This window comes from Panthera onca, chromosome E3 (assembly GCF_046562875.1).
Source record: "Panthera onca isolate mPanOnc1 chromosome E3, mPanOnc1 haplotype 2, whole genome shotgun sequence".
Classification (NCBI taxonomy): Eukaryota; Metazoa; Chordata; class Mammalia; order Carnivora; family Felidae; genus Panthera; species Panthera onca.
Genome location: NC_138354.1, coordinates 20267224 through 20287594, shown reverse-complemented (window position 1 = coordinate 20287594; position 20371 = coordinate 20267224). Strand labels below are relative to the sequence as shown.

The window sequence follows — 20371 nt, the reverse complement described above, 5'->3', positions numbered from 1 at the left end:
GTCATCTGGTCCTGGGCTTTTCTTTGCTGTGACAGTTTTGGTGACCGAATCAACCTCCTCACTATTTATAGGTCTGTTCAGATTTTCTGTTTCTTCATAATTCAGTGTTGGTAGGTTGTATGTTTCTAAGAATTTATCCACTTCTACATTATTGAGTTTGTTGGTGTATAATTATTTGTAGTATTCTCTTACAATCCTTTTTATTTTTGTGGCATCAGTTGCAATGTCTTCTGTTTCTTTTCTGATTTTAGTTACTTGAGTCTTCTCTTACTTTTGTTAGTCTAGCTAAAAGTTTGTCAATTTTGTTGATCTTTAGAAATACAGTAGATTTTTTTTTATATTGTTCTCATATCCAGTATCCTTGTTCAATGATTATTATCCTAATAGTTTGTTAAGTATCTGGACATTTCTAGGTGTTCAGTCCTTATATCATTTTACTCTTTATAGTTTTTTGATCTTTATAAATTTATTTATTTTTCTTGCCTTACTGCATTGACTGGGGCCTCCAGGATAAGACACGCGTCTTTTTCCTGCCCTCAAGTATATCATGTTCAGTATTTGACCATGACACATGATGTTGGTTGTGTATATTATGCACACATGCCTGTCTGTGCGCTCCTTATCAGATCAAAGAAGATTCCTTCTATTCCTGGTTTTTTGAGAGTGTTTTAAAAAATCACGAATGGGTGTTACAATTTTTTAAATGTGTTTTCTGGACCTGTTAAATTATGATACACATTTTCTTTTTTATTTTCCTAATGTGAGATCATGACCTGAGCCGAAGTCAGACGCTTAACCGACTGAGCCACCCAGGCGCCCCTAAAAAAAAATATTTTTAACATTTATTTATTTTTGAGAGACAGAGAGAGACAGCATGAGCAGGGGAGGGGCAGAGAGAGGGAGACACAGAATCCAACGCAGGCTCTAGGCTCTGAGCTGTCAGCACAGAGTCCGACGCGGGGCTCGAACTCACAAACTGTGACATCATGACCTGAGCCGAAGTCGGTCGCCTAACTGGCTGAGCCACCCAGGCGCCCCTAATTTTACTTTCTTTTAATGTCAAGGTGTTAAATTTTATTTTTATTATTTATTTTTTATTTTAGAGAGAGAGAGCGAGAAGGAGCACAAGCAGGGGAGAGGGGCAGAAGGAGAGAGGGAATCTCAAACAGGCTCCAAGCTCACTGGGGAGCCCAACGTGGGGCTCAATCCCATGACCCTGGGATCGTGACCTGAGCTAAAATCAAGAGTCGGATGCTCAACTGACTGAGCCAGCAAGGTGCCCCTTAATGTCAAGTTTTGATACAAAGTTACATCTTTCATTCTAGGGTTAGTTCACTTACATTTGATGAAAGTACTGACGTGTTTGGGATTAAATCCACCATCTTCCTATTCGTTTTCCTTTTGTCTATTCTTAACTCCTTTTTTCTTCTTTGTTTCCTTTTTTGGAAGAATAAAATTTATTTATTTTTTATTATTAAAAAAAAATTTTTTTTTTATAACGTTAATTTATTTTTGAGACAGAGAGACACAGAGCACGAACGGGGGAAGGGCAGAGAGAGAGGGAGACACAGAATCGGAAGCAGGCTCCAGGCTCTGAGCCATCAGCACAGAGCCCGACGCGGGGCTCGAACTCACATACCGCGAGATCGTGACCTGAGCCGAAGTCGGACGCTTAACCGACTGAGCCACCCAGGCGCCCCTGGAAGAATAAAATTTAAAACATTAGTATTGTATGTTTCTTTTCTGTTTTATTTTCTTTTATAATTTTTTTAGGGCTTATCTTAGAGATTACAATATGCATATTTGATTTTTTTTTTTTGAGTCTACTTTGTGTTGGTCCTTTTATCACTTCCCAGACAATACAGTAACCTTTAACTTTATTCACTCCTTACCTTTGGGGCATCACGGTAATGTGTTTCAATTCTGCATAAGTTTAACCTTCCTAAGACATTATCAGCCTATCAGTGACAAGTTAGCGTCTATTAGTGACAAATTCTCTCAGGTGTTTTGCTTTGTTTTGCTTCGAAAAATCTCTTTATTTTTAAAGATTCACATTTTTAAAAAATCGTAATTAAGATCCAATTCACGGATTTATTTATTCACTTTTTAACAGTGTACGATTAAGCGGTTGTTAGTACATTCACAAAGCTGTGCGACCATCAGCCCTGCTAACTGCACAATATTTTCAACACCCAAAGAAAAATAAAAAAGCCATACCCATTAGCCATCATCCGCCATTCCCTCTCCTTCCAAAGCTCCAGCCCCTGGCAACCACTAATCTCTTTCCTGGCTCTATGAATCTGCCTGTTCTAGAAATGTCATGTAAATGAAGTCGTACAATATGTGGCTTTTTGTCCCCGGTTTCTTTACCCCAGTATCAATTTTCAAGATGCATCTGTGTTGAGGCATGTGTTACTACTTTATTCATCTTTATGGCTGAATAATAATCTGTTCTATGGTTATTCTATGCTTTGTCCATTCAACTGAAGGACATTGGGGCTGCTTCAAGTTTGGGACTGTTATGAACAATGCTGTTGTGAATATTCAGGTACAGAGGTTTTTTTTAATGGGCGTATGTTTTCAATTCCTTTTACTGTGTACCTAGAAGTCAGTTTGCTTTGCCATGTGGTAACCCTATATGAACTTTTTGAGAAACTTTTAAACTGCTTTCTATGGCAAATGTACCATTTTTAAAAAATCTTTTTAACATTTATTTATTTTTTGAGAGAGAGAGAGAGAGAGCAAGCAGGGGAGGGGCAGAGAGAGGGAGACACAGAATCGGAAGCAGGCTCCGGGCTCTGAGCTGTCAGCACAGAGCCCGACGTGGGGCTCGAACTCACGAACTGTGAGATCAGGACCTGAACTGAAGTCGGACACCCAGCTGACTGAGCGTCCCAGCAAATGTATCATTTTACAATCCCATGAGCAATGTATAAGGATTCCAAAACGCTACATCTTTTTCCCCCACTTTTAATATTTCTGTCTTTAAAATCGCCATCTAGTGGGTGTTATTTGAGTTTCCCTAATGACTAATGATGATGAGCATCTTCTCATATGTTCATTGCTCATGAGTATAACTTCTTTGGAGAAATGTCCGTTCAAATATTTTGTACAATTTAAAATTGCATTATCTTTTCGATCTTGAGTTGTAAGAACCCTTTAAATATCCTGATACTAGAGCCCTAACAAATATATAATTTAAAAATATTTTTTCTCAGGGGCGCCTGGGTGGCTCAGTCAGTTAAACGTCCAACCCTTGGTTTTGGCTCAAGTCGTGATCTCATGGTTTGTGAGTTCAAGCCCCGCGTCGGGCTCTGTGCTGACGGTGGGGAGCCTGCCTGGGATTCTTGCTTTCCCCGCTCTCTCCGCCCCTCCCCTACTCCCCCTCTCTGTGTCTCTCTCTCAAAAATAAAGAAACTGTAAAAAAAAATAAATAAACATAAACAAAATCCAATTTTTTTCCCTCATTTTGTATATTGCCTTTTCACTTTCTTGCTAGTGTCTTTTGATGCATAAAAGTTTTAACTTTTGAAGTAGTCCAATGTATCTATTTTTTCTTTGATCCTTGTGCTTTCGGGGTCATAGCTAAGAAACTACTATGTGATCAAGGTCACCAAGAGTTCCACCCGTGTTCTATTTTTAAAGTTTAATAGTTCTCCCTCTTACAGCGCGGTCTTCAAACCATTTTGAGTTAGCTTTTGTATATGGTGTGAGATGGGAGTCCAATTTCACGCTATTGCGTGTGGATGTCCCATTGTCCCAGCACTGTTGGTTTCAAAGGCTATTTACCCCCAGCAAATTGTCTTGGTACCCTTGTCAAATATCACTTGAACACGAACGTATAAGTTTCTCCCTGGACTTTGAATTCGATTCCATTGATCTATATACAGGTTAATATCATACTCTGTTGATTGGTGTAGTCTTGTAGGCTTTGAAACAGAGAAGTCTGTCCTTCAATTTTGTTCTTCTGTTTCAAGATTATTGTGTCTATGCTGGCCCTCCGTATCTCCATATGAATTTTAAGATCAGCTTTTTAACTTCTGCAAAAGAGCCAGCTGGGCTTTTTATAGGGATAACTTTGAATCCGTTGGTCGTTTGGAGAAGTCATCTTAACAATACTGAGTCTTCCAATGCATGAACGTGGGATAGCCTTCCATTTATTTGGGTCTTCTATCATTCTTTCAACAATGTTTAGTAGTTTTCGGTGTGCAAGTCTTGCACTTTTGTTAAATTTCTATTTCATTCTTTTTGATATTATTGTAAGTGAAATAAATTACTTTCTTTTTTTTTAAATGCATATCTAGTGTTGAAAGAGAGAGAGAGACAGAACAGGGGAGGGGCAGAGAGAGAGAGGGAGACACAGAATCCAAAGCAGGCTCCAGGCTCCGACGTGTCAGTACTGAGCCCGACCCAGGGCTCGAACTCGCGAACCACGAGACCGTGACCTGAGCCAAAGTCCAGCGCTTAACCAACTGAGCCACCCAGGAGCCCTGAAATTACATTCTTCATCACACATTCAGATTGTTCATTCCTGTTGTACAAAGATACAATTGGTTTTTCATGTTGCTCTTGTATCCTGCAACCCTGCTAAACTGACTTATTGGGCCTAATAGTTTTTGTTTATTTGTGTGTTTTGTTTCACTTTGGCTTTTTGGTGTGGATTCTCCAGAATGTATATGCAAGATCATGTCATCTGCAAACAGAAATGCTTTACGTCTTCTTGTCCAATCAGGATGACTTTTATTTCTTTCTCTTGACTGGTTGTCTTGGCTAGAACTTCCCGTACAATGTTTAATAGACATCATGAGAGTGGACATCTTGGTCTTGTTTATGATCTTACAGGAAAAGCTGTCAGTTTTTCACCATTAAGTATAATGTTGACTGTGGGATTTTAGTAGATCTTTTTTTTTTTTTTCATATTGAGCTTGCCTTATTTTTGCGAAGGATTTTTTTTTTTATATAAAATTCTAAGTTGGCTTTTAGTATGTATTTTTCTTTAAATGTTTAAATAGTTTTCCTATCATGTGTGTAGAGTGTGGGTTTTGTTTGCTTGTTTGATCGTTTTTGTATTTGTCCTTCTTGAGGTTTGTAAGACTTTTCAAATCTTTGGATTAATGTCTTTTCCTACTTTTGAAAAATTCTTAACCAACGTCTCTATTATTGCTTCCGACTTGTTCTGTCTCCTCGATGTTCTAAATCCATGTACGTGGGACCTCTTTGCAATGGATATGTCTCTTTTGCTCTTTTCTGTATTCCTAAACATTCTTTTTCTTTGCATGCTTCAGTCTGAGTATTTTCCATTCCAGCTCACCAATCCTCTCTTCTAATGTTACTAATCTGTTGCTAAATTCATTCAATTCTTATAAATTTCGATTAATTGAATTTTCTTAGTGCTGGGGCTCCTACTTTTAAATAGGTTCTAGATTTCTGGTGGAATTCTTGAACATCCTCATCCGGGTTCTTTTAAATCGTGTTAGATAATGCCACTTTCTGAATCGCCCACGTGTCCGTTTCTATTTTCCTCTTGGTTTTTGGTCATTTGGTACTGTTTCCTGGTCTGCCTTGTCAATTTAATTGAATGCTGGACATTGTGCATGAAAAATATAGAGGCTTTGAGTGAAGCTAACTTTTTCCACATAGGTTCTAACTTTCTCCTAGCAGACAGGCAGGTCATTTGGATGCAGTCACAGCTCAACGGGTCCTGACTTTTCCTTATTCCCAAGGTATACCCTTTCCCGAATAACTGGGTATTTACCAGGTCCCATCTTCCTTGTCAGGCCCTGAACCCCAAGACTTCCCTCAGCCTTGTGAAATTGTCAAAATCTCTTCTTCGGTTTTCAGCCTCTTGCCAGATTCTCTCTGCTGCTGGCTCATTTGCAATGACTTGGCAAATGATTTGAGGGGAAATTGCGTGCAAGATTCCAATGCATTTTTTTTGCTCTCTCTCTGGAACCCCGGCCTCTCAACTACTCTCTAACTTGGTCGCTCTCTCTTGTGTCTTCTCACGTTTTTTTCTTGCTTAGTAGCTGTTCTCGACTGTAGGGCTTCTGTCTGATACCAGCTCCTCCACCGTAGCCAGAAATGGAAGTCCCCCTTCACGTTTTATTTTCGCAAATACGAGATTAACTGACATGTGAACTTTTATGAAACAGTTCGGTCGTACAAAAAGGTGTATCAGATAACAGAGTCAACACCCATATGGGGGAGCTTGGCTCGGTTTCACCAAACTGTTGACACATTTGGATACCACCCCCCCATCCCATCCCCTCCTTTTCTACACTATTCAGTTTGATGTTTTTTTTATCGTCCCCTTGAATTTCCTTATACGGCCAGGACACAGGTATGTTCACCTAAACGACAGAGAGAGCGCTGTTTTACGCAGTGTTTTGTGCCATAGATGGTCTTACATGCATTTCTGCTTATTTTATTTTATCTTCATCACGCATTTTGCTTGGGGGGGTCGCTTGCTTTGTTGGTGCAGAGCTACGATTCATTTTCACACGGAGCGCTCACACCACACCTTATCTTTCCCTTCTCTCGCGGAAGGGTATCCACACTATTTCCCAGACACCAATGGCCGTCAATAGGTGTTTGTTTCCATGACACCGTGTCCTCAGCGCCACGCGATGTTGTCAGCCTTTGAATTGCCACCGACTAGTAAAATTAAACGGCACGTCGTTGTGGTTTTCATTTGCATGTCTTTCTTGACTGTGAGGTTAAGCACTTTCTGATCCCGTGGCCCCTGCTTCTCCTGCTTCTGATTTGCGACCTCCAAGCTTCTCTACTTCCCTAGAATCTCCTGGAATTCAGCTTTTAGTCTGAACTACTACAACCCCTGAACTCCGAGCCTGGTGGATAAACACCCCTCCAGGGCTCCGGTCCATCCCCATTTTACAGACGAGAACACAGAGAATCAGAGGGGCCAGCAACTTGCCCAAGGACGCACAGTTGGGATCCGGGCGCCCTTCACTCCTCTGTAGGAGACCCCAGCGGTAGGCGCTCCCACAGGGGGTCCCACCGCAGGAAGGCGCTTAGGGGACCCTCTGCCCTTCGCTCAGAAAGCACGCGGGTGGTTTGGTGTGCACCTGGGGAGAAAGTGCTGTTGTCCTCACGACTCAGCCTGAGCATGAAGACCCACCGAGGGGCAGATTCTGGCGCAGGGAGAGCGCGATGGGACCGGGGAGGAGGCCTTTACCATTCTGGGCTGTTCTTTCCCAAATGGAGGGGCTGATTTTAGGTGTGAAATATCCCTGCACCCCCGAATGAAAGAGTTAGGCCTTTTTCAGTCTTCTTTTAGTCCTCTGATCCGGGAAGTGGTGAGAATCTCCGTTTGGCGCTATGTGGCCCTCGACACCCCTCTGATGCTCTTGAATCCTCCTTTTTGATGGTCGCGGGCGGGATTGCCCCACCTGCACGTGCCAGGCAGGAGATGGCATCTCACCCAAATTCAGTTGCTCTCTTTTGTTTCCCTTGCGTTTAGTTTTACAGCCGAGCAACCATTTTGTTTAAGAAACAGCAACAGAACATCTACACATATGTTGGGCACTGTTCCCGAGGCTTTACAAACACTGAGTAACGTACTTCTCCCAGGGCCCCTCCGAGGTGGGTACGGTTAGGATTGTCTCCATTTCACTGATGAGGACTCTGAGGCCCAGGAACTTTCCCTGAGGTCACACCGCCTATAAACGGCAGTGCTGGGGTCTGAGCTGAGGCAGGCTGGCCCTGAGCCTGTGTTTTAACCACCGCGGTGCACACGGTCTCTCCATTTCATACGAGTTACCTGTTGATTGCACGGATTCATTTCCTTTCGGGACATGTTGATTGGAGCCAGAAATGGAAGGCAAGGTAAAGATCATTAGCAAGTAGATAATAGCACCCGTGAAAACCTTGAAGGCAGTTAAGTGGCAGGCGTTCTGGAACATTCCAAGGAGGCTTCACGGATACAAAGGTAGAGGAAGGGGGCCACGAAGACTGAGTTTAGAGGGTCGGGAGGGGGAAAGGTGTTCAAGGAGAAGACTCAGCACAAGAATTCGCCTCATGCAAAGGCAGAGAGGCATGATGGGGCCTCAGTGCTAAGGGGGTGCTGAGTAATTCACAGAAGCTGGCCAGTAATTGCAAGAACCCAACACCTTTGTATAGCATTTTACACTTCACGGAACACCGTCACATCTGTTTTCCACTGACCCGAACTGCCAGGTGCAGTGGACATGATTGTCCCCCTTTTAGAGATGATAACCGAGGTCAGAGAGAAGAAACACCAGAGATAAGCTGTTATTTGCTCCGAGATATGCTGGCTCCAGATTCTGGGCCCCTTGCTCTATTCCACTGTATCCAGGTATCTTTGGGGGCAAGCAAGAGAAATATAATTCAACATGGTTGAGCCAAATAGGGTGTGTTTTTTCTCCAGCTTGTATAAATGAAAAGGCCAGAGGTGGACATCAGATACAGCTGGATCCAGGTCCTCAAATAATGCCATGGGGACTCTGGATTTGTATTTCTCAGGTTTTGAGAAAGATTCAGGCAGGCTGTCCTTAAGAGGTGATAAAGATTACCAGCTTCCAGGGGCACCCGGGTGGCTCAGTCGGTTGAGCGTCCAGCTTCGGCTTGGGTCATGATCTTGCGGCTCATGAGTTCGAGCCCTGCGTCAGGCTCTGTGCTGACAACTCGGAGCCTGGAGTCTGCTTCATGTTATGCGTCCCCCGCTCTCTCTGCCCCACCCCCTGCTTATGCTCTGTCTCTCTCTTTCACAAAAAAAAAAAAAAAATTAAAAAAAAAAAAAAAGATCACCAGCTTCCAGCAGGCTGGTAAAAACTGAAAAGTTTTTGTCTTCAACACTATTTTATCTGGTTCTATCTTCACGTACGTACAACAGCTCAGCTGTTGGTTGTTGGCGCTCAGCAGCCAACATTATTTTATTTTCATAGCTATGCTATTTATTTTCAGGTGTGTGAGGAAAAAACACAAGAGCTCTGGATATTATTGCTTAGGATGAGTCTGGAGTTAGATTTTTAAAGACAATTTTATGTATTATTTAGTTTCAAGAGACAAAGAGAGCAGGAGAAGGGCAGAGAGAGAGAGAGGGAGAGAATCCCAAGCTGGCCCTGTGCTGCCAGTGCAGAGCCCGATGCGGGGCTCAAACTCACGAACCGTGAGATCGCCACCTGAGCTGAAACCAAGAGTCAGATGCTTAACCGACTGAGCCACCCAGGCGCCCCGCTGGAGTTAGATTTTTTTAAGGGAGCTCATTTATAGAAAACGTTAAATAAATGATAGTACACACGACCTACAAATATGGCCCACATTTTGAAAGTGAGAAATGTAGGGACCTCTTGGCTAGAACATTCCGGGGTCCCTCTACTTCGAATGCTCTAAAGTCTGTACGAGTCACAGCTGTGTGTTGGGTGTTTATGTGTCAGGGGCCACGTCCAGGGCTGTCTGCAAAATGCTTTTCTGAACTCTCACAACAATCTGGGAAGCAGGCTTTACCGTCTCTCTAGGGCTCAGAGAGAGGAAGTGACCAGCCCAGAGCAACGCAGCTGGTGATCTCAACCTCTCAGTGCGCTTAACCACTGCCTGCTTGGTGACTCGTTAGGGAGCTCAGAGGGAGCTCTTAGTGGGGCCAGAGTAGGGTGGAGGGAAACCCAGGATGGCGGGGCGGGGGGGGGGGGTGTCTTCCCATTGTGGGCTCAGGGATTGTGTCTGGAAGAAGCCGCGTGTATAGCTCAGCCCCTGCATGGGTCATCCCTCTAGGCTTCCGTTCCAGCTACAATCCTGACCCCAGGGGCCAGTGTGGATGGGGCTCCCGGGCCTGGGCAGGTGAACCCCCGGGGCCTCTGGCTGGCATCTGCTTAAGCAGACTCGGAGCTGGGATGCAGCAGGCAAAGTGCCCGCAAGAGGCCTGCAGTGCCAGCCTGGTGGGTCGCTCCTCCCGGGCAGGTCCGTGCAGTTCTCCAAAGAGGCCTCTCCTCCGTCTCGTCCGGGTCCCGGAGTCAGGGTGTGGGTCCTCCGGGGGGGTCCGGCCTGGGTTCCCCGCAAGCTTCCTAGCGTACTCACTAACCTGGGCTCCGTGACCAACGCGGAAGTCTCGTTCCGGGCTCACCTTATCTTTGGAATCCAGGAGGGCTCTCCTTCGTGGGCGAACCCTTGGATCTGCTATTCAGTAGGGAGCCCGTCTGTCCGGCCAACTAGCATCCACACGGGTGCTTCGTGGAGAACAGGACTCAAGATCTCTGCTTGTCAAATACCAGTGTCCCCTCCCCTGGGAGCTTCCACGGGCTCCTCAAACTCTGGCTTCTGCAAGAATCCGAGGCAAGGCTTCCAAGGGAGGGAAAGGACCAGAGACAGGGAGGCTGTTCGGGGTCCCTGGGTCCCCAGGCCTGGGCCCGCCCTCTCACTGTGCGTCTCTTCCAGGATCCCGAGAGCCAGCATGCTGTGTGGCTGGGCGGCCCCTCTGTTCCTGCTGATGCTCCAGGGTGGTGAGTAGGGGCGCCCCCAGGTCTGCGGGTGGGGAGGACCGGGCCGGCCTGTTGGATCCGGGGAATGGCTGGAAGCTCCGGGGCGGCGGCTGTGGTGTCTGCCCGCTTGGGCTGGACCAGCCCACTCTGTCAAGCTGAACCCGTGCAACCGCAGGGCTCCGTTAGCCGGGAGGGGTTGGTGTTGAGTCCTGCGGGTGGCCCGGCTTCTGCAGCAAACAGCTGGGGTCTTCGGGTCCCCCTGAGGGGGTAAGAGACTCCTTCGTCTCTGCAGCTGCCACTCCTCGGAGTGAGGAAGCCCTGCCTTTGGGCTAACCTCCTTTTGTCTTGATGGACTGGCTCTCCTGAGAGATGTTTTTCAACAACCACAGGATCCTCAGCAGGCACGGATGGTCCCCTGTGGGGGGGGGAGGAGGGGAGGTGGAGACCAAAGTAGCCAAACCCTGGAAGGCACCCCAGGGGACTAGAGGACGCTGCAGTTCAGAAGGAGAAAGTCAGAGACCAGAGGTTAGACTTGGAGGCACAGCCGGGGCTGAGAGATCCAGGAAGCCTTCCCGGAGGAGGCGGGACGTGGCATCCAGGCTCGACAGCGGGGCTGGACTGGAAGCAGGGGTCCCTCGGCCGCTGCTCTGCTGACTCTGAATTTCTCTCTGGTTTTTACCGAAAGACCCAGAGCTTCAAATAGTTTCTTCAGGAAACAGATGTCTGGCTCTTTTATTTTCCTCTTCTGAGTGACCAGCACCCGTGCTAGGTCACCCGCCAGGGGGCCACGCCCCGTGGGTGCAAATAATAATCCCTCGCTGCGTACTGGGTGCCGGGAATCACCTCACCGCCCCGTGCAGTCCGTGCTGCCCGGACATCTGGTTCGAGGTCACCAAGGCTCAGAGAGGTTGAGGGATAGGCCCACAGCCACACAGCCAGGCCGCTGGAACCCTAAGTCTGTCTCATCCCCGTGGGTTTAGCCTCTTTGCTGCTTTAACTGAGTGCCCCGGGCAGGCAGCATGGTCTGTGCTGGTGTGATGCCACCCGCATACCCCCACACCCCCCCACGGGGGCCAGTGTCCCCAGCTCACAATCAGGGACTCGGAGCAGTCGTGAGTCACACGTCCACTTTTCCGGCCTCTCGCAGCCTCCTGCGCGCTTTGCTGACCCGGGGCAGGGGGTGGCCCGGGGGTTGGGCTACCACCCAGGCCACTGGGCCCCTGAAAGCACATCCACGCTGGCTTCGTGGCTGCTGTCCCCTCCCCAGTGTCTCATGTTAAGTTTAGGACAAACTTTGTCCCCTGGTGACCTCGAGCCTGGCTGGGAATGGCAGCTCCTCTCCAAGTTCTGGAACCCTGAGGGAGAATAACCAGAGCATAAACAAGGAGTATATAAATGTACAGTGGCTTCTGCGGCCCCGGGGTCTAGGCCTTGCCAAGATCAAGACCAAAGAGGTTTTCACCACCAAGTGTCGGCCCGGGCCCCCTGTGCCCACCAACAGGCCCTGGGTTCCTCCCCGGGGCGGGGGGGAAGCCTCCTCCTAGAGCTGGACTCCCCGCCACAACTCAGCGCCCTTGGTGCTGGCCACACGGAGATTTGTGTTGAGGAGGATTCTGAGGGTCGCCCAGGGGAGAGAGCGCCATGATCGATTAGTAATGTCTGCTGTGCCTGCGGATGTCAGTCGGTAGCTCAGATGCGATTTTCCTTTCCTGGGTGAGCGTTCCCGCGACCCAGACCCACACCCGGACCCGGACCCAGAGTGACTGGAGGTGTGGTCCAGTCTCAGAGCCTCCAGGTCTTCATCTATAAGATGGCAGGGGCTGGGGCGCCTGGGTGGCTTGGTCGGTTAAGCGTCCGACTTCGGCTCAGGTCATGATCTCACGGTCCGTGAGTTCGAGCCCCGCGTCGGGCTCTGTGCTGACAGCTCAGAGCCTGGAGCCTGCTTCCGATTCTGTGTCTCCCTCTCTCTCTGACCCTCCCCCATTCATGCTCTGTCTCTCTCTGTCTCAAAAATAAATAAACGTTAAAAAAATTAAAAAAAAAAAAATAGATGGCAGGGGCAGCCGAAGAAGGGTTTTCTGGCAACAGCCTCCTTGGCTGCAGATCTGGCTTCTGACCTAAAGTGAGGCCCAGGAAGGGAATGTACCCGCCACCCCCTTGGGCCTTCATTAGTGAAGGACAAATAGGAAAATAGCCACTAAGAATGAATCCGCTTGAAAAGGGGAACAAATTTCTGGTAAATAGCTGGGGGGGTTGGGGGCGGGGGAAACAGGACTCTTGGCCCTTGATCTTACGAAACAAAACGAAGCTAAAGGTTATTAGATGTGTTGTCAAACATGTAGGTGCATTGAGGCTACGATTGCACCCATGCTTTCAGAATAAAGGGGAGCGATTCATGTCGGGGGTGGGAGAGCATGAAATCTCCCAACAAAACGGCCCACGTCCCTCGGCGGAGGCAGCGGTGTGGCCAGAAGGGTAATACGTTTTGGCCAAAGTATTTGAAGGCTTCTTGGTTTGGGGGGATGCTTTCTCCACTCGACCTCCGGCCCGCCCCCCCCCCCCCCCCACCACGGCCTCTCTCTTCCTAACCTTCCAGCCTGGGGTTGCCTAGACCTCGTCTGCTACACCGATTACTTCAAGACAGTCACCTGCACCCTAGAGACATGGACCCTGCACCCCGGCACGCTCACCCTTACCTGGTAAGTGGCCGGGCCTCGCCGGGCCTCACCGGCCCTGGGACTGCGGTGGAGCGGGACCGCGGGAGACCACAAGCCGAGCTGGACCCACTGTGTGCCGGGCACGTGGCTTAGCAATTAAAATAACAGCCGCCACTTCCGGACCGTCCTGTCAGCAATGTCACCAGCAACAGGTGGTTTAGCCCCAAGAAAGACTGTGAGCCTGGAATCACCGTGCCGGTCTTAGGGACGGCCACACGGGGCCCACCGACGTGTCCGGAGCATGCCCTTGAGAGACGAACGGGGCAGTTCGGTCCAGCCCCAAAGGCCGTACTCTCTCGCCCACGGAAGCCCAATTGTAATTTTGAGACCCGCGGATCACCAGACTCCCACGTGATTTTTTTTTTGAGCCCTCCGTGCCTCCCTGCTCCGTGCTCCCTGTGAATGATCCCTTCCAGTCCCCACGGTTATTGCACCCGTTTTCCAAACGAGGACTCCGGGGTTCAGAGAGGTTATGCAACTTGCCCAAGGTCGCACAGCCGGTGACTGGTGGAGCTGGGGTTGAAACACGGGCAGCTTGATTCCAAAACCCGCGGGGCCCCCATCCGTCCGTGTGGTGAAAGAAAAACTCATTGACGACACTCGTTTAAGAATGGTGGGACAGGAAAAGCAGGGATTTAGAGCCAACGAGCAGGGGTGGGGTCAGTGGATAGAAAATTACCAATAGGACGAGGCCAGGGTAAGGGGGTTCTTGCTGACGGCAGCTCGGGCTGGTCAGGTGTCGCCCAGGGGGATGATGGGAAGTGAGGAGGCTCGTCAGACATCCGGGGGGGGGGGGATTCTGGCTCACCTGACTTAGCAGGAGTCTTGCCATAATTAATGCTACACCCCTGCAGGCCCTGGGGGCTCAGCAGAGCGCAAGACCAATGAGGTCCCAGAAGCTCTGCAGTGTGGGAAATATCTGGGGAGACAGACAATAATCACACAAACAACTGTCAGGCTGCTTTCTGATAACAATGAAAGGGAACGGGAACCTGGGCCACGGGGGTACAGAGCAAGTGACATGGGGGCAGGTGGTCAGGACAGGCCGCTCTGGATGAGGAAGCAGCCGGAGAGCTGGCGAAAGAGCATTCCAGACAGAGGGCACTGCCCGTGCAAAGGCCCAGAGGGAGGGAGAGCAGCTGAGTTTGAGGAATAGTGAGGAAGTCACTGTGGCCCGAGTAGAGCGACTCAGTGTGAGCGAGAATAACAAGCAAAGAAGGTAAGAGGTAGGCAGAGGCCAGAGCAGACGTTTCTATTCTAAGAAATATTTAGCAAAGAACAGAGTCCACACGTCCCTATTGGCCCTGAAGGGTGGTCAAGTTCAGAGCCTGAAGGTGTAGGCAGGGAAACAAGAATCTGCCGAACTCCTATGCACACTTCAAGACCCATTGTTTATTGCCCAGTGGGAGTTAAAAAGCCAGAGCATTCCCACCCCCCCCCCCCCCGCCAACCCCATTCTCCACAGCCTCCCTGGAAATTCACCCAGAGCAGGGGGTGAGGTTCATTTGGCCCTTAGCCTCCAGCACAGGTTCTTATTAGGTATTCAGTGGGTGTTGGATGGCAGGAAGGCAGGAAGGAGACCTGAAATGCTGTTAGCATCCTTCCCGTAGGACAGTGATCCAGTTGATGGAATCGACAGGGACAGATTTAGGCTCAGTCTAGGCAAGCTGAGAGTTGCTGCCCTATGTGAGGTGGTGAGTTCCCGGCTCCTTGGAGGCATGCAAGCCAAGCCTGGAGACAGCCCACCGGGGATGCTGCAGGGGAAGGAATACCTTCCCTGGGAAAGTGTTGGTAGACCAGGTGACCCCCAGCCTCGCCTCAAATCCCGCCCAGCCCCAAGATTCGGGGCCTCCGCCCTGGCCCTGTGCACTGAGCCCCGCTGGCTTCCAGCCATGATCGGCTGCTCTGTCCTTGAAGGCAAGACCTATACGGAGAACTAGTGGACGAGGTCACCTCCTGCAGCCTCCGCCGGTCCACCCACAATGCCACACACACAGAGTACACGTGCCACATGGATGTGTTCCACTTCATGGCCGACGACATTTTCAGTGTCAACATGACAGATCAGTCCGGCAATCGCTCCCAGGAGTGTGGCAGCTTTGTCCTGGCTAAGAGCAGTGAGTATCCCTCGGGACCCAGAGCACAGGGGGCACCCGGGTGGGGGCTGGGCCCCCTGCCCCCTGGGCCGGCCCTCCCCCATCATCGAAACCAACCTGTCCTGTGTCCTTATTGCCCTTAGAGTTTGTTCTGCAGATGTGAAGTCGTGTTGGGTTGATAACTAGGCTTGGGCCTTAACCAAAGAGAGGCAGCAGAGGCACGAAATGGGCCTGGCCCGGGGCCCAGGACCGGCCTGTAGGTGACCTTGGACTTGTTCACTCTTTGTAGAATGAGGGCCCTTTAAATCCCAACTCTCTGGGATTCTGCCCCCATCATGAGGCGAGCGGGGGAGACTGTCACAAGGGAAAAACTTCCCTGAGATTTCTCCCATTTATGGGGCCCAGGATTTCCCTCCACCCTGGAGGAAGGGAGGGACCCTGGTGGAAACCGTTGTTTCTATGGATCCAGAACCAGGGTGGGGCGGGGAAGGGCATAAGAAGCGGCTGTGTGTGTGTGCGTGTGTGTGTGCGTGCGCGTGTACCCAAAGTGGAGGGTCCAGGGAGCGAGTGAGAACCCCGTGCCCAGAGGCGTGCAGACAGACTGCCAAGAGGGACCTGCCCTTGGGAAGGCTCAGCCCCTGAGGTCTGGGAGTTACTGTCCCCAGATTCCCGGCGGTGGGACAAGAAGATAAGAGGCCATCGTCATTCACACTCTGGGGGTCCATGTTTGCACCCCTTGGCACACAGCGGGTGAGCAAAGCTTCACACGTATCCAGACGCACCCACACTTGTACACGTGCACACACACACACTCATAAGTACACCCTCAAATGCACAGATGTCCCCCCAACCCTGGCCTGGACAGCATGGACAGAGACACTGTCTCAGACACATGCACATGCATGCACATGCGTGTACGTGCATGTCCACACACGCACATACGGGCACGCACATGCTCATTGGGCCCTCTGGATCTCAGCGTGGCAAGCTCACAGAGCAGGGCCACCCTCCGGCCTCTGAGCGAGAGGCAGCAACCCACCTTTCTGGTTCCTTCCTTCGGCCCCTGCAAGTTTCATTTGTTGATCTACAAGTATTTCTCAAGGGCACATCCTGCTCCTGCCCTGTCCTGGGAGCCGTGGGCGTGACACTGACCCCGGAGAGGACAACCTCTGCCGGACGCAGCTAAGATCCCGGAGAAGGGGCAGGTGGTGCCTCTGCTCCTGTACGGAAGTGATCGCTTTTGTCATTAGCATTAATTAATATTAACGATCGCACGTTAGCATCAATTAATATTAACGATGGCTCATTAGCATCGATGCTAATGGAGAATCTTTGGGCTTCTCAGGGAAGCTGGCTCTAAGAGCAAATGACGTCATCGTTTAGAACGGAAATGATGTCATCGTTTAGGCATGGGTGCCTCTGGCTCACATGTTGCTTAGCAAGGTTTTGGATTAGTGGCTCCTTCAGGGCTTGAGAGAGCTTTTCCCCCGTCTGGGATTTCAGGTTGTCCTTCTCTGGCCACCCTGGTCTGCAGTCCTGCCCAGCCTGAGTGACGGCATCTCCCTTTACACTGGGAGGGCCCTTTACATGGCCTCAGTGCCCAAACAGGCTTTGCCCACTCCTGTCACCCTCCTGCCCCTGCGGCTGCAGCCCCCGGCTAGTCTAAACCTCCCATTTTCCAGAGGAACAAACTGAGGCCCGGAGACAGGGGCTGTTTCCCCCAGAGTCACTTGGGGGCGTTGGGGACACGGATCCCGACCTCACCATCGCCCAGCTGGGGTCAGGGAACTTCTTCTCGCCACCACACCCTCCTCGGCTGCTGCCCAGTCTCACCCCTTCTTATCTTTCTGGCTTTTTCCTTTAAGTCAAGCCGTCCCCCCCTTTCAATGTGACCGTGACCTTCTCGGAACATTATAACGTCTCCTGGGACTCCAATCACGATTCCTATCCGCTGAAGGGCAAGCTACAACATGAGCTGCGGTACAGGAGGCAGGGAGACCCCTGGGCGCTGGTGAGGCTCTCGGGGGACAGAGGGGAGGGGAGGCACAGGGCTGAGCAGCCTGGGTGCTGGCGGTGGGGAGGGGGCTCCTAGAGACAGCGTGCCAGAGAGGAAGGGGTTGGCATTTTCCCGGGCTCCACCTTGAGCCTGGTCACAGTAGAGGAAGTTTCAGAGATGGGCGCCATCCGGAACCTTCCTGCTGGGCTTAGAACGGCCACAATTGAAGAACTCTGGAAGTTTCAATAACCGAGAATGTCCAGTGTTAGAGGGACCATTGTTTCCCAGCTGAAGGCTTCTGGAGGTGTCCTTGTTTAGAGTGTTGGAGAGATCCCAAATGGCCCTCTCTTCAGAACCATCGCGGCCAAAGACCTCTAGAATCATCCACCCTTCAGAGGGGTCCCAGTTGAAGAATTCCATACATGTGGTCGTTTGGACGGTCCCCAGGGGAAGACGTCCAGAGGCATCCGTTGCTGGGATGCCTGTGGTTGAAGGCTTCCAGAAATGCCTGCTATTGAGAAGGCCCTCTGTGGGAGAATCCCAAAAGTGCCCACTGGGTAGAGATTCCCGGGAGGGGACCACCGCTGCTCCTGGGGCATCCCCAGCCCCTGCGGCGAGGGTCCCCTGCCAGGACAGCTGGGGTCACAGACAAACAGAACAAGGCGTTGTATGACATGCAAGGTTTAGGCAGTGCCCGTGGCTCTGTGTTGCCCCCACCCTGCAGTGGCCGGGACTCAGGCTGAGCCTGGTCCTTGTAGGGGGGCAGGGACTCTGCAGGAGAGACGTGGACCCTTTCGTGGCAGCTGGTGAAGGGTGCTTCTGCTGCCGGTGGCGGCTGGCCTGGGCTGACCCGGTGCATCCTGTCTCTGTGCCGGCAGAGTCCGGGGAGAAAGCTGGTCTCCGTGGACGCGAGGAGCGTCTCTCTCCTTCCCTTGGAGTTCCGCTTTGACTCGGACTACGAGGTCCAGGTGCGCTCGGGGCCGCAGCCGGGCTCTTCCTTCCAGGGGACGTGGAGCGAGTGGAGTGACCCGGTCACCTTTCACACCCTGCCGGAAGGTGGGTAGGACTCCTGTGAGGCACCCGGTTGCTCCTGGTCACCCCACGCTAGGGGCACCTGCCCATTTTGCAGCTGGGAACACGGAGGCTCAGAGAGATGAAGTCGCTTGTCTGGGGGGGGGGGGGTGGGAGCAGGCCGCCAGCCCATCTCACTTCGAGGCACTGGCAGCCTCCAATGCCCCCCCCCCGCCCCGACCCGTCGACCACCACCACCCCCCCCCCCTGCCCCGACCCGTCGACCACCACCACCCCCCCCCCCCCCCGCCCCCTGTGGCCTCCGCTGGAGGTTGGTTCCATTTTACCCAGGGTCTGCTTCCTTCCTAGAGCTAAAGGGAGACGGCCACATCTACCTGCTGTATATCTTCCTGGTCATTGTAGTCATAGTCTTCTTGGGCCTGAAGATCGACCTGCCTTGGAGGTGAGGCCAGGGATTCGGGGAGGCCGGGAGGGGTTCGGCCTCTCTGTGCCCACCCACGGTTGGGGGACACAACCTGTCATCGCGACAGTGATAATGACAGTGACGGAGATAGGAAACGGCTCCTGTTGACTGGGCACGGTGCAGCTGGGGTGCCCACTCACCCCTTCACAGCAGCCCTATGAGCTGGATATTTGGTGACAACCTTCACTGCGCAAATGGGGAAACCGAGGACGCACAGAGCTGTCAAAGAAGTTGCCCAAAGCCGCACAGCTCTGAAATAGGGGGGCTGAGCCTGTGCTCATGACGGTGACGTAGGCTATGATCTCATCTGGTGAAGTTTAAGCTTTGAGTCCGGGGTTTGGGGAGGGGGGGGTCACGTGGGGCCGCCAGGTGGGGGTGAAAGGTAGGGGTGATCATCCACCCCCGCCCCGCCCCTTCTGCTCCAACCACAGCCTTTGCTTTCATCCGTTTATTTATTGGGTTTCTGCTGAAGGTCGCCACCGATTAACGTTAAAACCTAAACGCCCTTGGCCTTCATGAGTGCTGCTGGCAGAGGCAGGAAATGCAGGTGCCGTGTGCCGAGCCCTGGGCAGGGGATCCGCACCCCCACAGCCCCCAAGCCGCCCCGGGCGCAGTTCAATTCGTTCATCTTCATCCAGAGGCAGGGAAGCTGGAGGGGGAGAGAGAGCGACACGAATAACAGCGGAGAGCACAGGGCACTGTCTGGCTGCCGGGGAGCCGGGCAGGGCGCCGTGCGGACACCCACCGACCGCTCCTCACTCCCCTGTGGCGTCCCTGGTGGCAGAGGAGGGAGTCGAGGCTCAGAAGGGGCAGCACCAGCCCGGCAGAGAATAGGCAGTCAGGCACTTAAACTCTGGGCACTTTCACGAGACTCCCTGCCCCCATTTTACAGATGTGGCAACTGAGGCCCGGGAGTAGAGGACTGGAAGGGAGGTGCCGGGGTGTGTTTTGGGAGGGGCTGAGTCTCCTGCGGGACAAAGTGGGGGGGCACCTGAGCGGGAGGCCGGGCCGCCTTCTGGGGGGCTGGGGAGCTGGGTTCTCACCTTGCCTCTGCCCTCCCAGGCTGTGTAAAGAGTGGGTGCAGGTGCCCAGCCCAGAGCAGTTCTTCCAGCCCCTCTACGTGAGCCACAGCGGAGACTTCAGGGTGAGTGCCCTGCCCCCGGGGACAAGCCCCTCGAAACCTCTCACCCCCTGGGGGCGTACGTGCACCCGCACGCCAGGTGTGTGGGCCCAGAGCCCCCGGGCCCCAGCCAGGCCTCGGTCGCCGCACCTGCAAAGTGCAGGAAATCATTCCGGTGGGGCAGACCTGGTGTAAAAATGACACGACACGGGGCGGCATTTCCCGACCGGGGAGCCCAGCTGGGCCAGGGGCTGGGTGAGCCACAAACTGGCCTCCTGGGTCTTTTGTCGGGAGCCCTTGACAGGGAGGTAGACGGGGAGCGGGTTCTGGGGAGCCTCTGGCCCTACCTGCAAAACACGCGGATCTCCCGCTGAGCCCCACCCACCCGGCACCCGCTGGCGCCCACGGGGCTCTGTGCCCATTTACCGCTCCACACCCACCCAGCGTGGGAGGGCCCGCCGCACAGAGGATGTGGTGACTGGCGGGGCGGGGG

At 51.8% G+C, this 20371-nt stretch overlaps 1 protein-coding gene across 5 annotated transcripts in view; it reads left to right on the top strand.

Annotated features, from left to right (window-relative positions):
• IL21R (interleukin 21 receptor) overlaps positions 1–20371 on the top strand; it is a 33645-nt gene that overhangs the window by 10534 nt on the left and 2740 nt on the right. For all 5 annotated transcript variants that reach the window (XM_078440452.2, XM_078440455.2, XM_078440454.2 and 2 more), the window contains 7 exons: positions 10411–10475; positions 13051–13153; positions 15089–15288; positions 17133–17278; positions 18142–18319; positions 18644–18737; positions 19821–19902. In XM_078440452.2, coding sequence (XP_078296578.1) covers positions 10427–10475; positions 13051–13153; positions 15089–15288; positions 17133–17278; positions 18142–18319; positions 18644–18737; positions 19821–19902 — 852 coding nt within the window. In that variant the 5' untranslated portion in view covers positions 10411–10426. The remainder of the gene's footprint in view (positions 1–10410; positions 10476–13050; positions 13154–15088; positions 15289–17132; positions 17279–18141; positions 18320–18643; positions 18738–19820; positions 19903–20371) is intronic.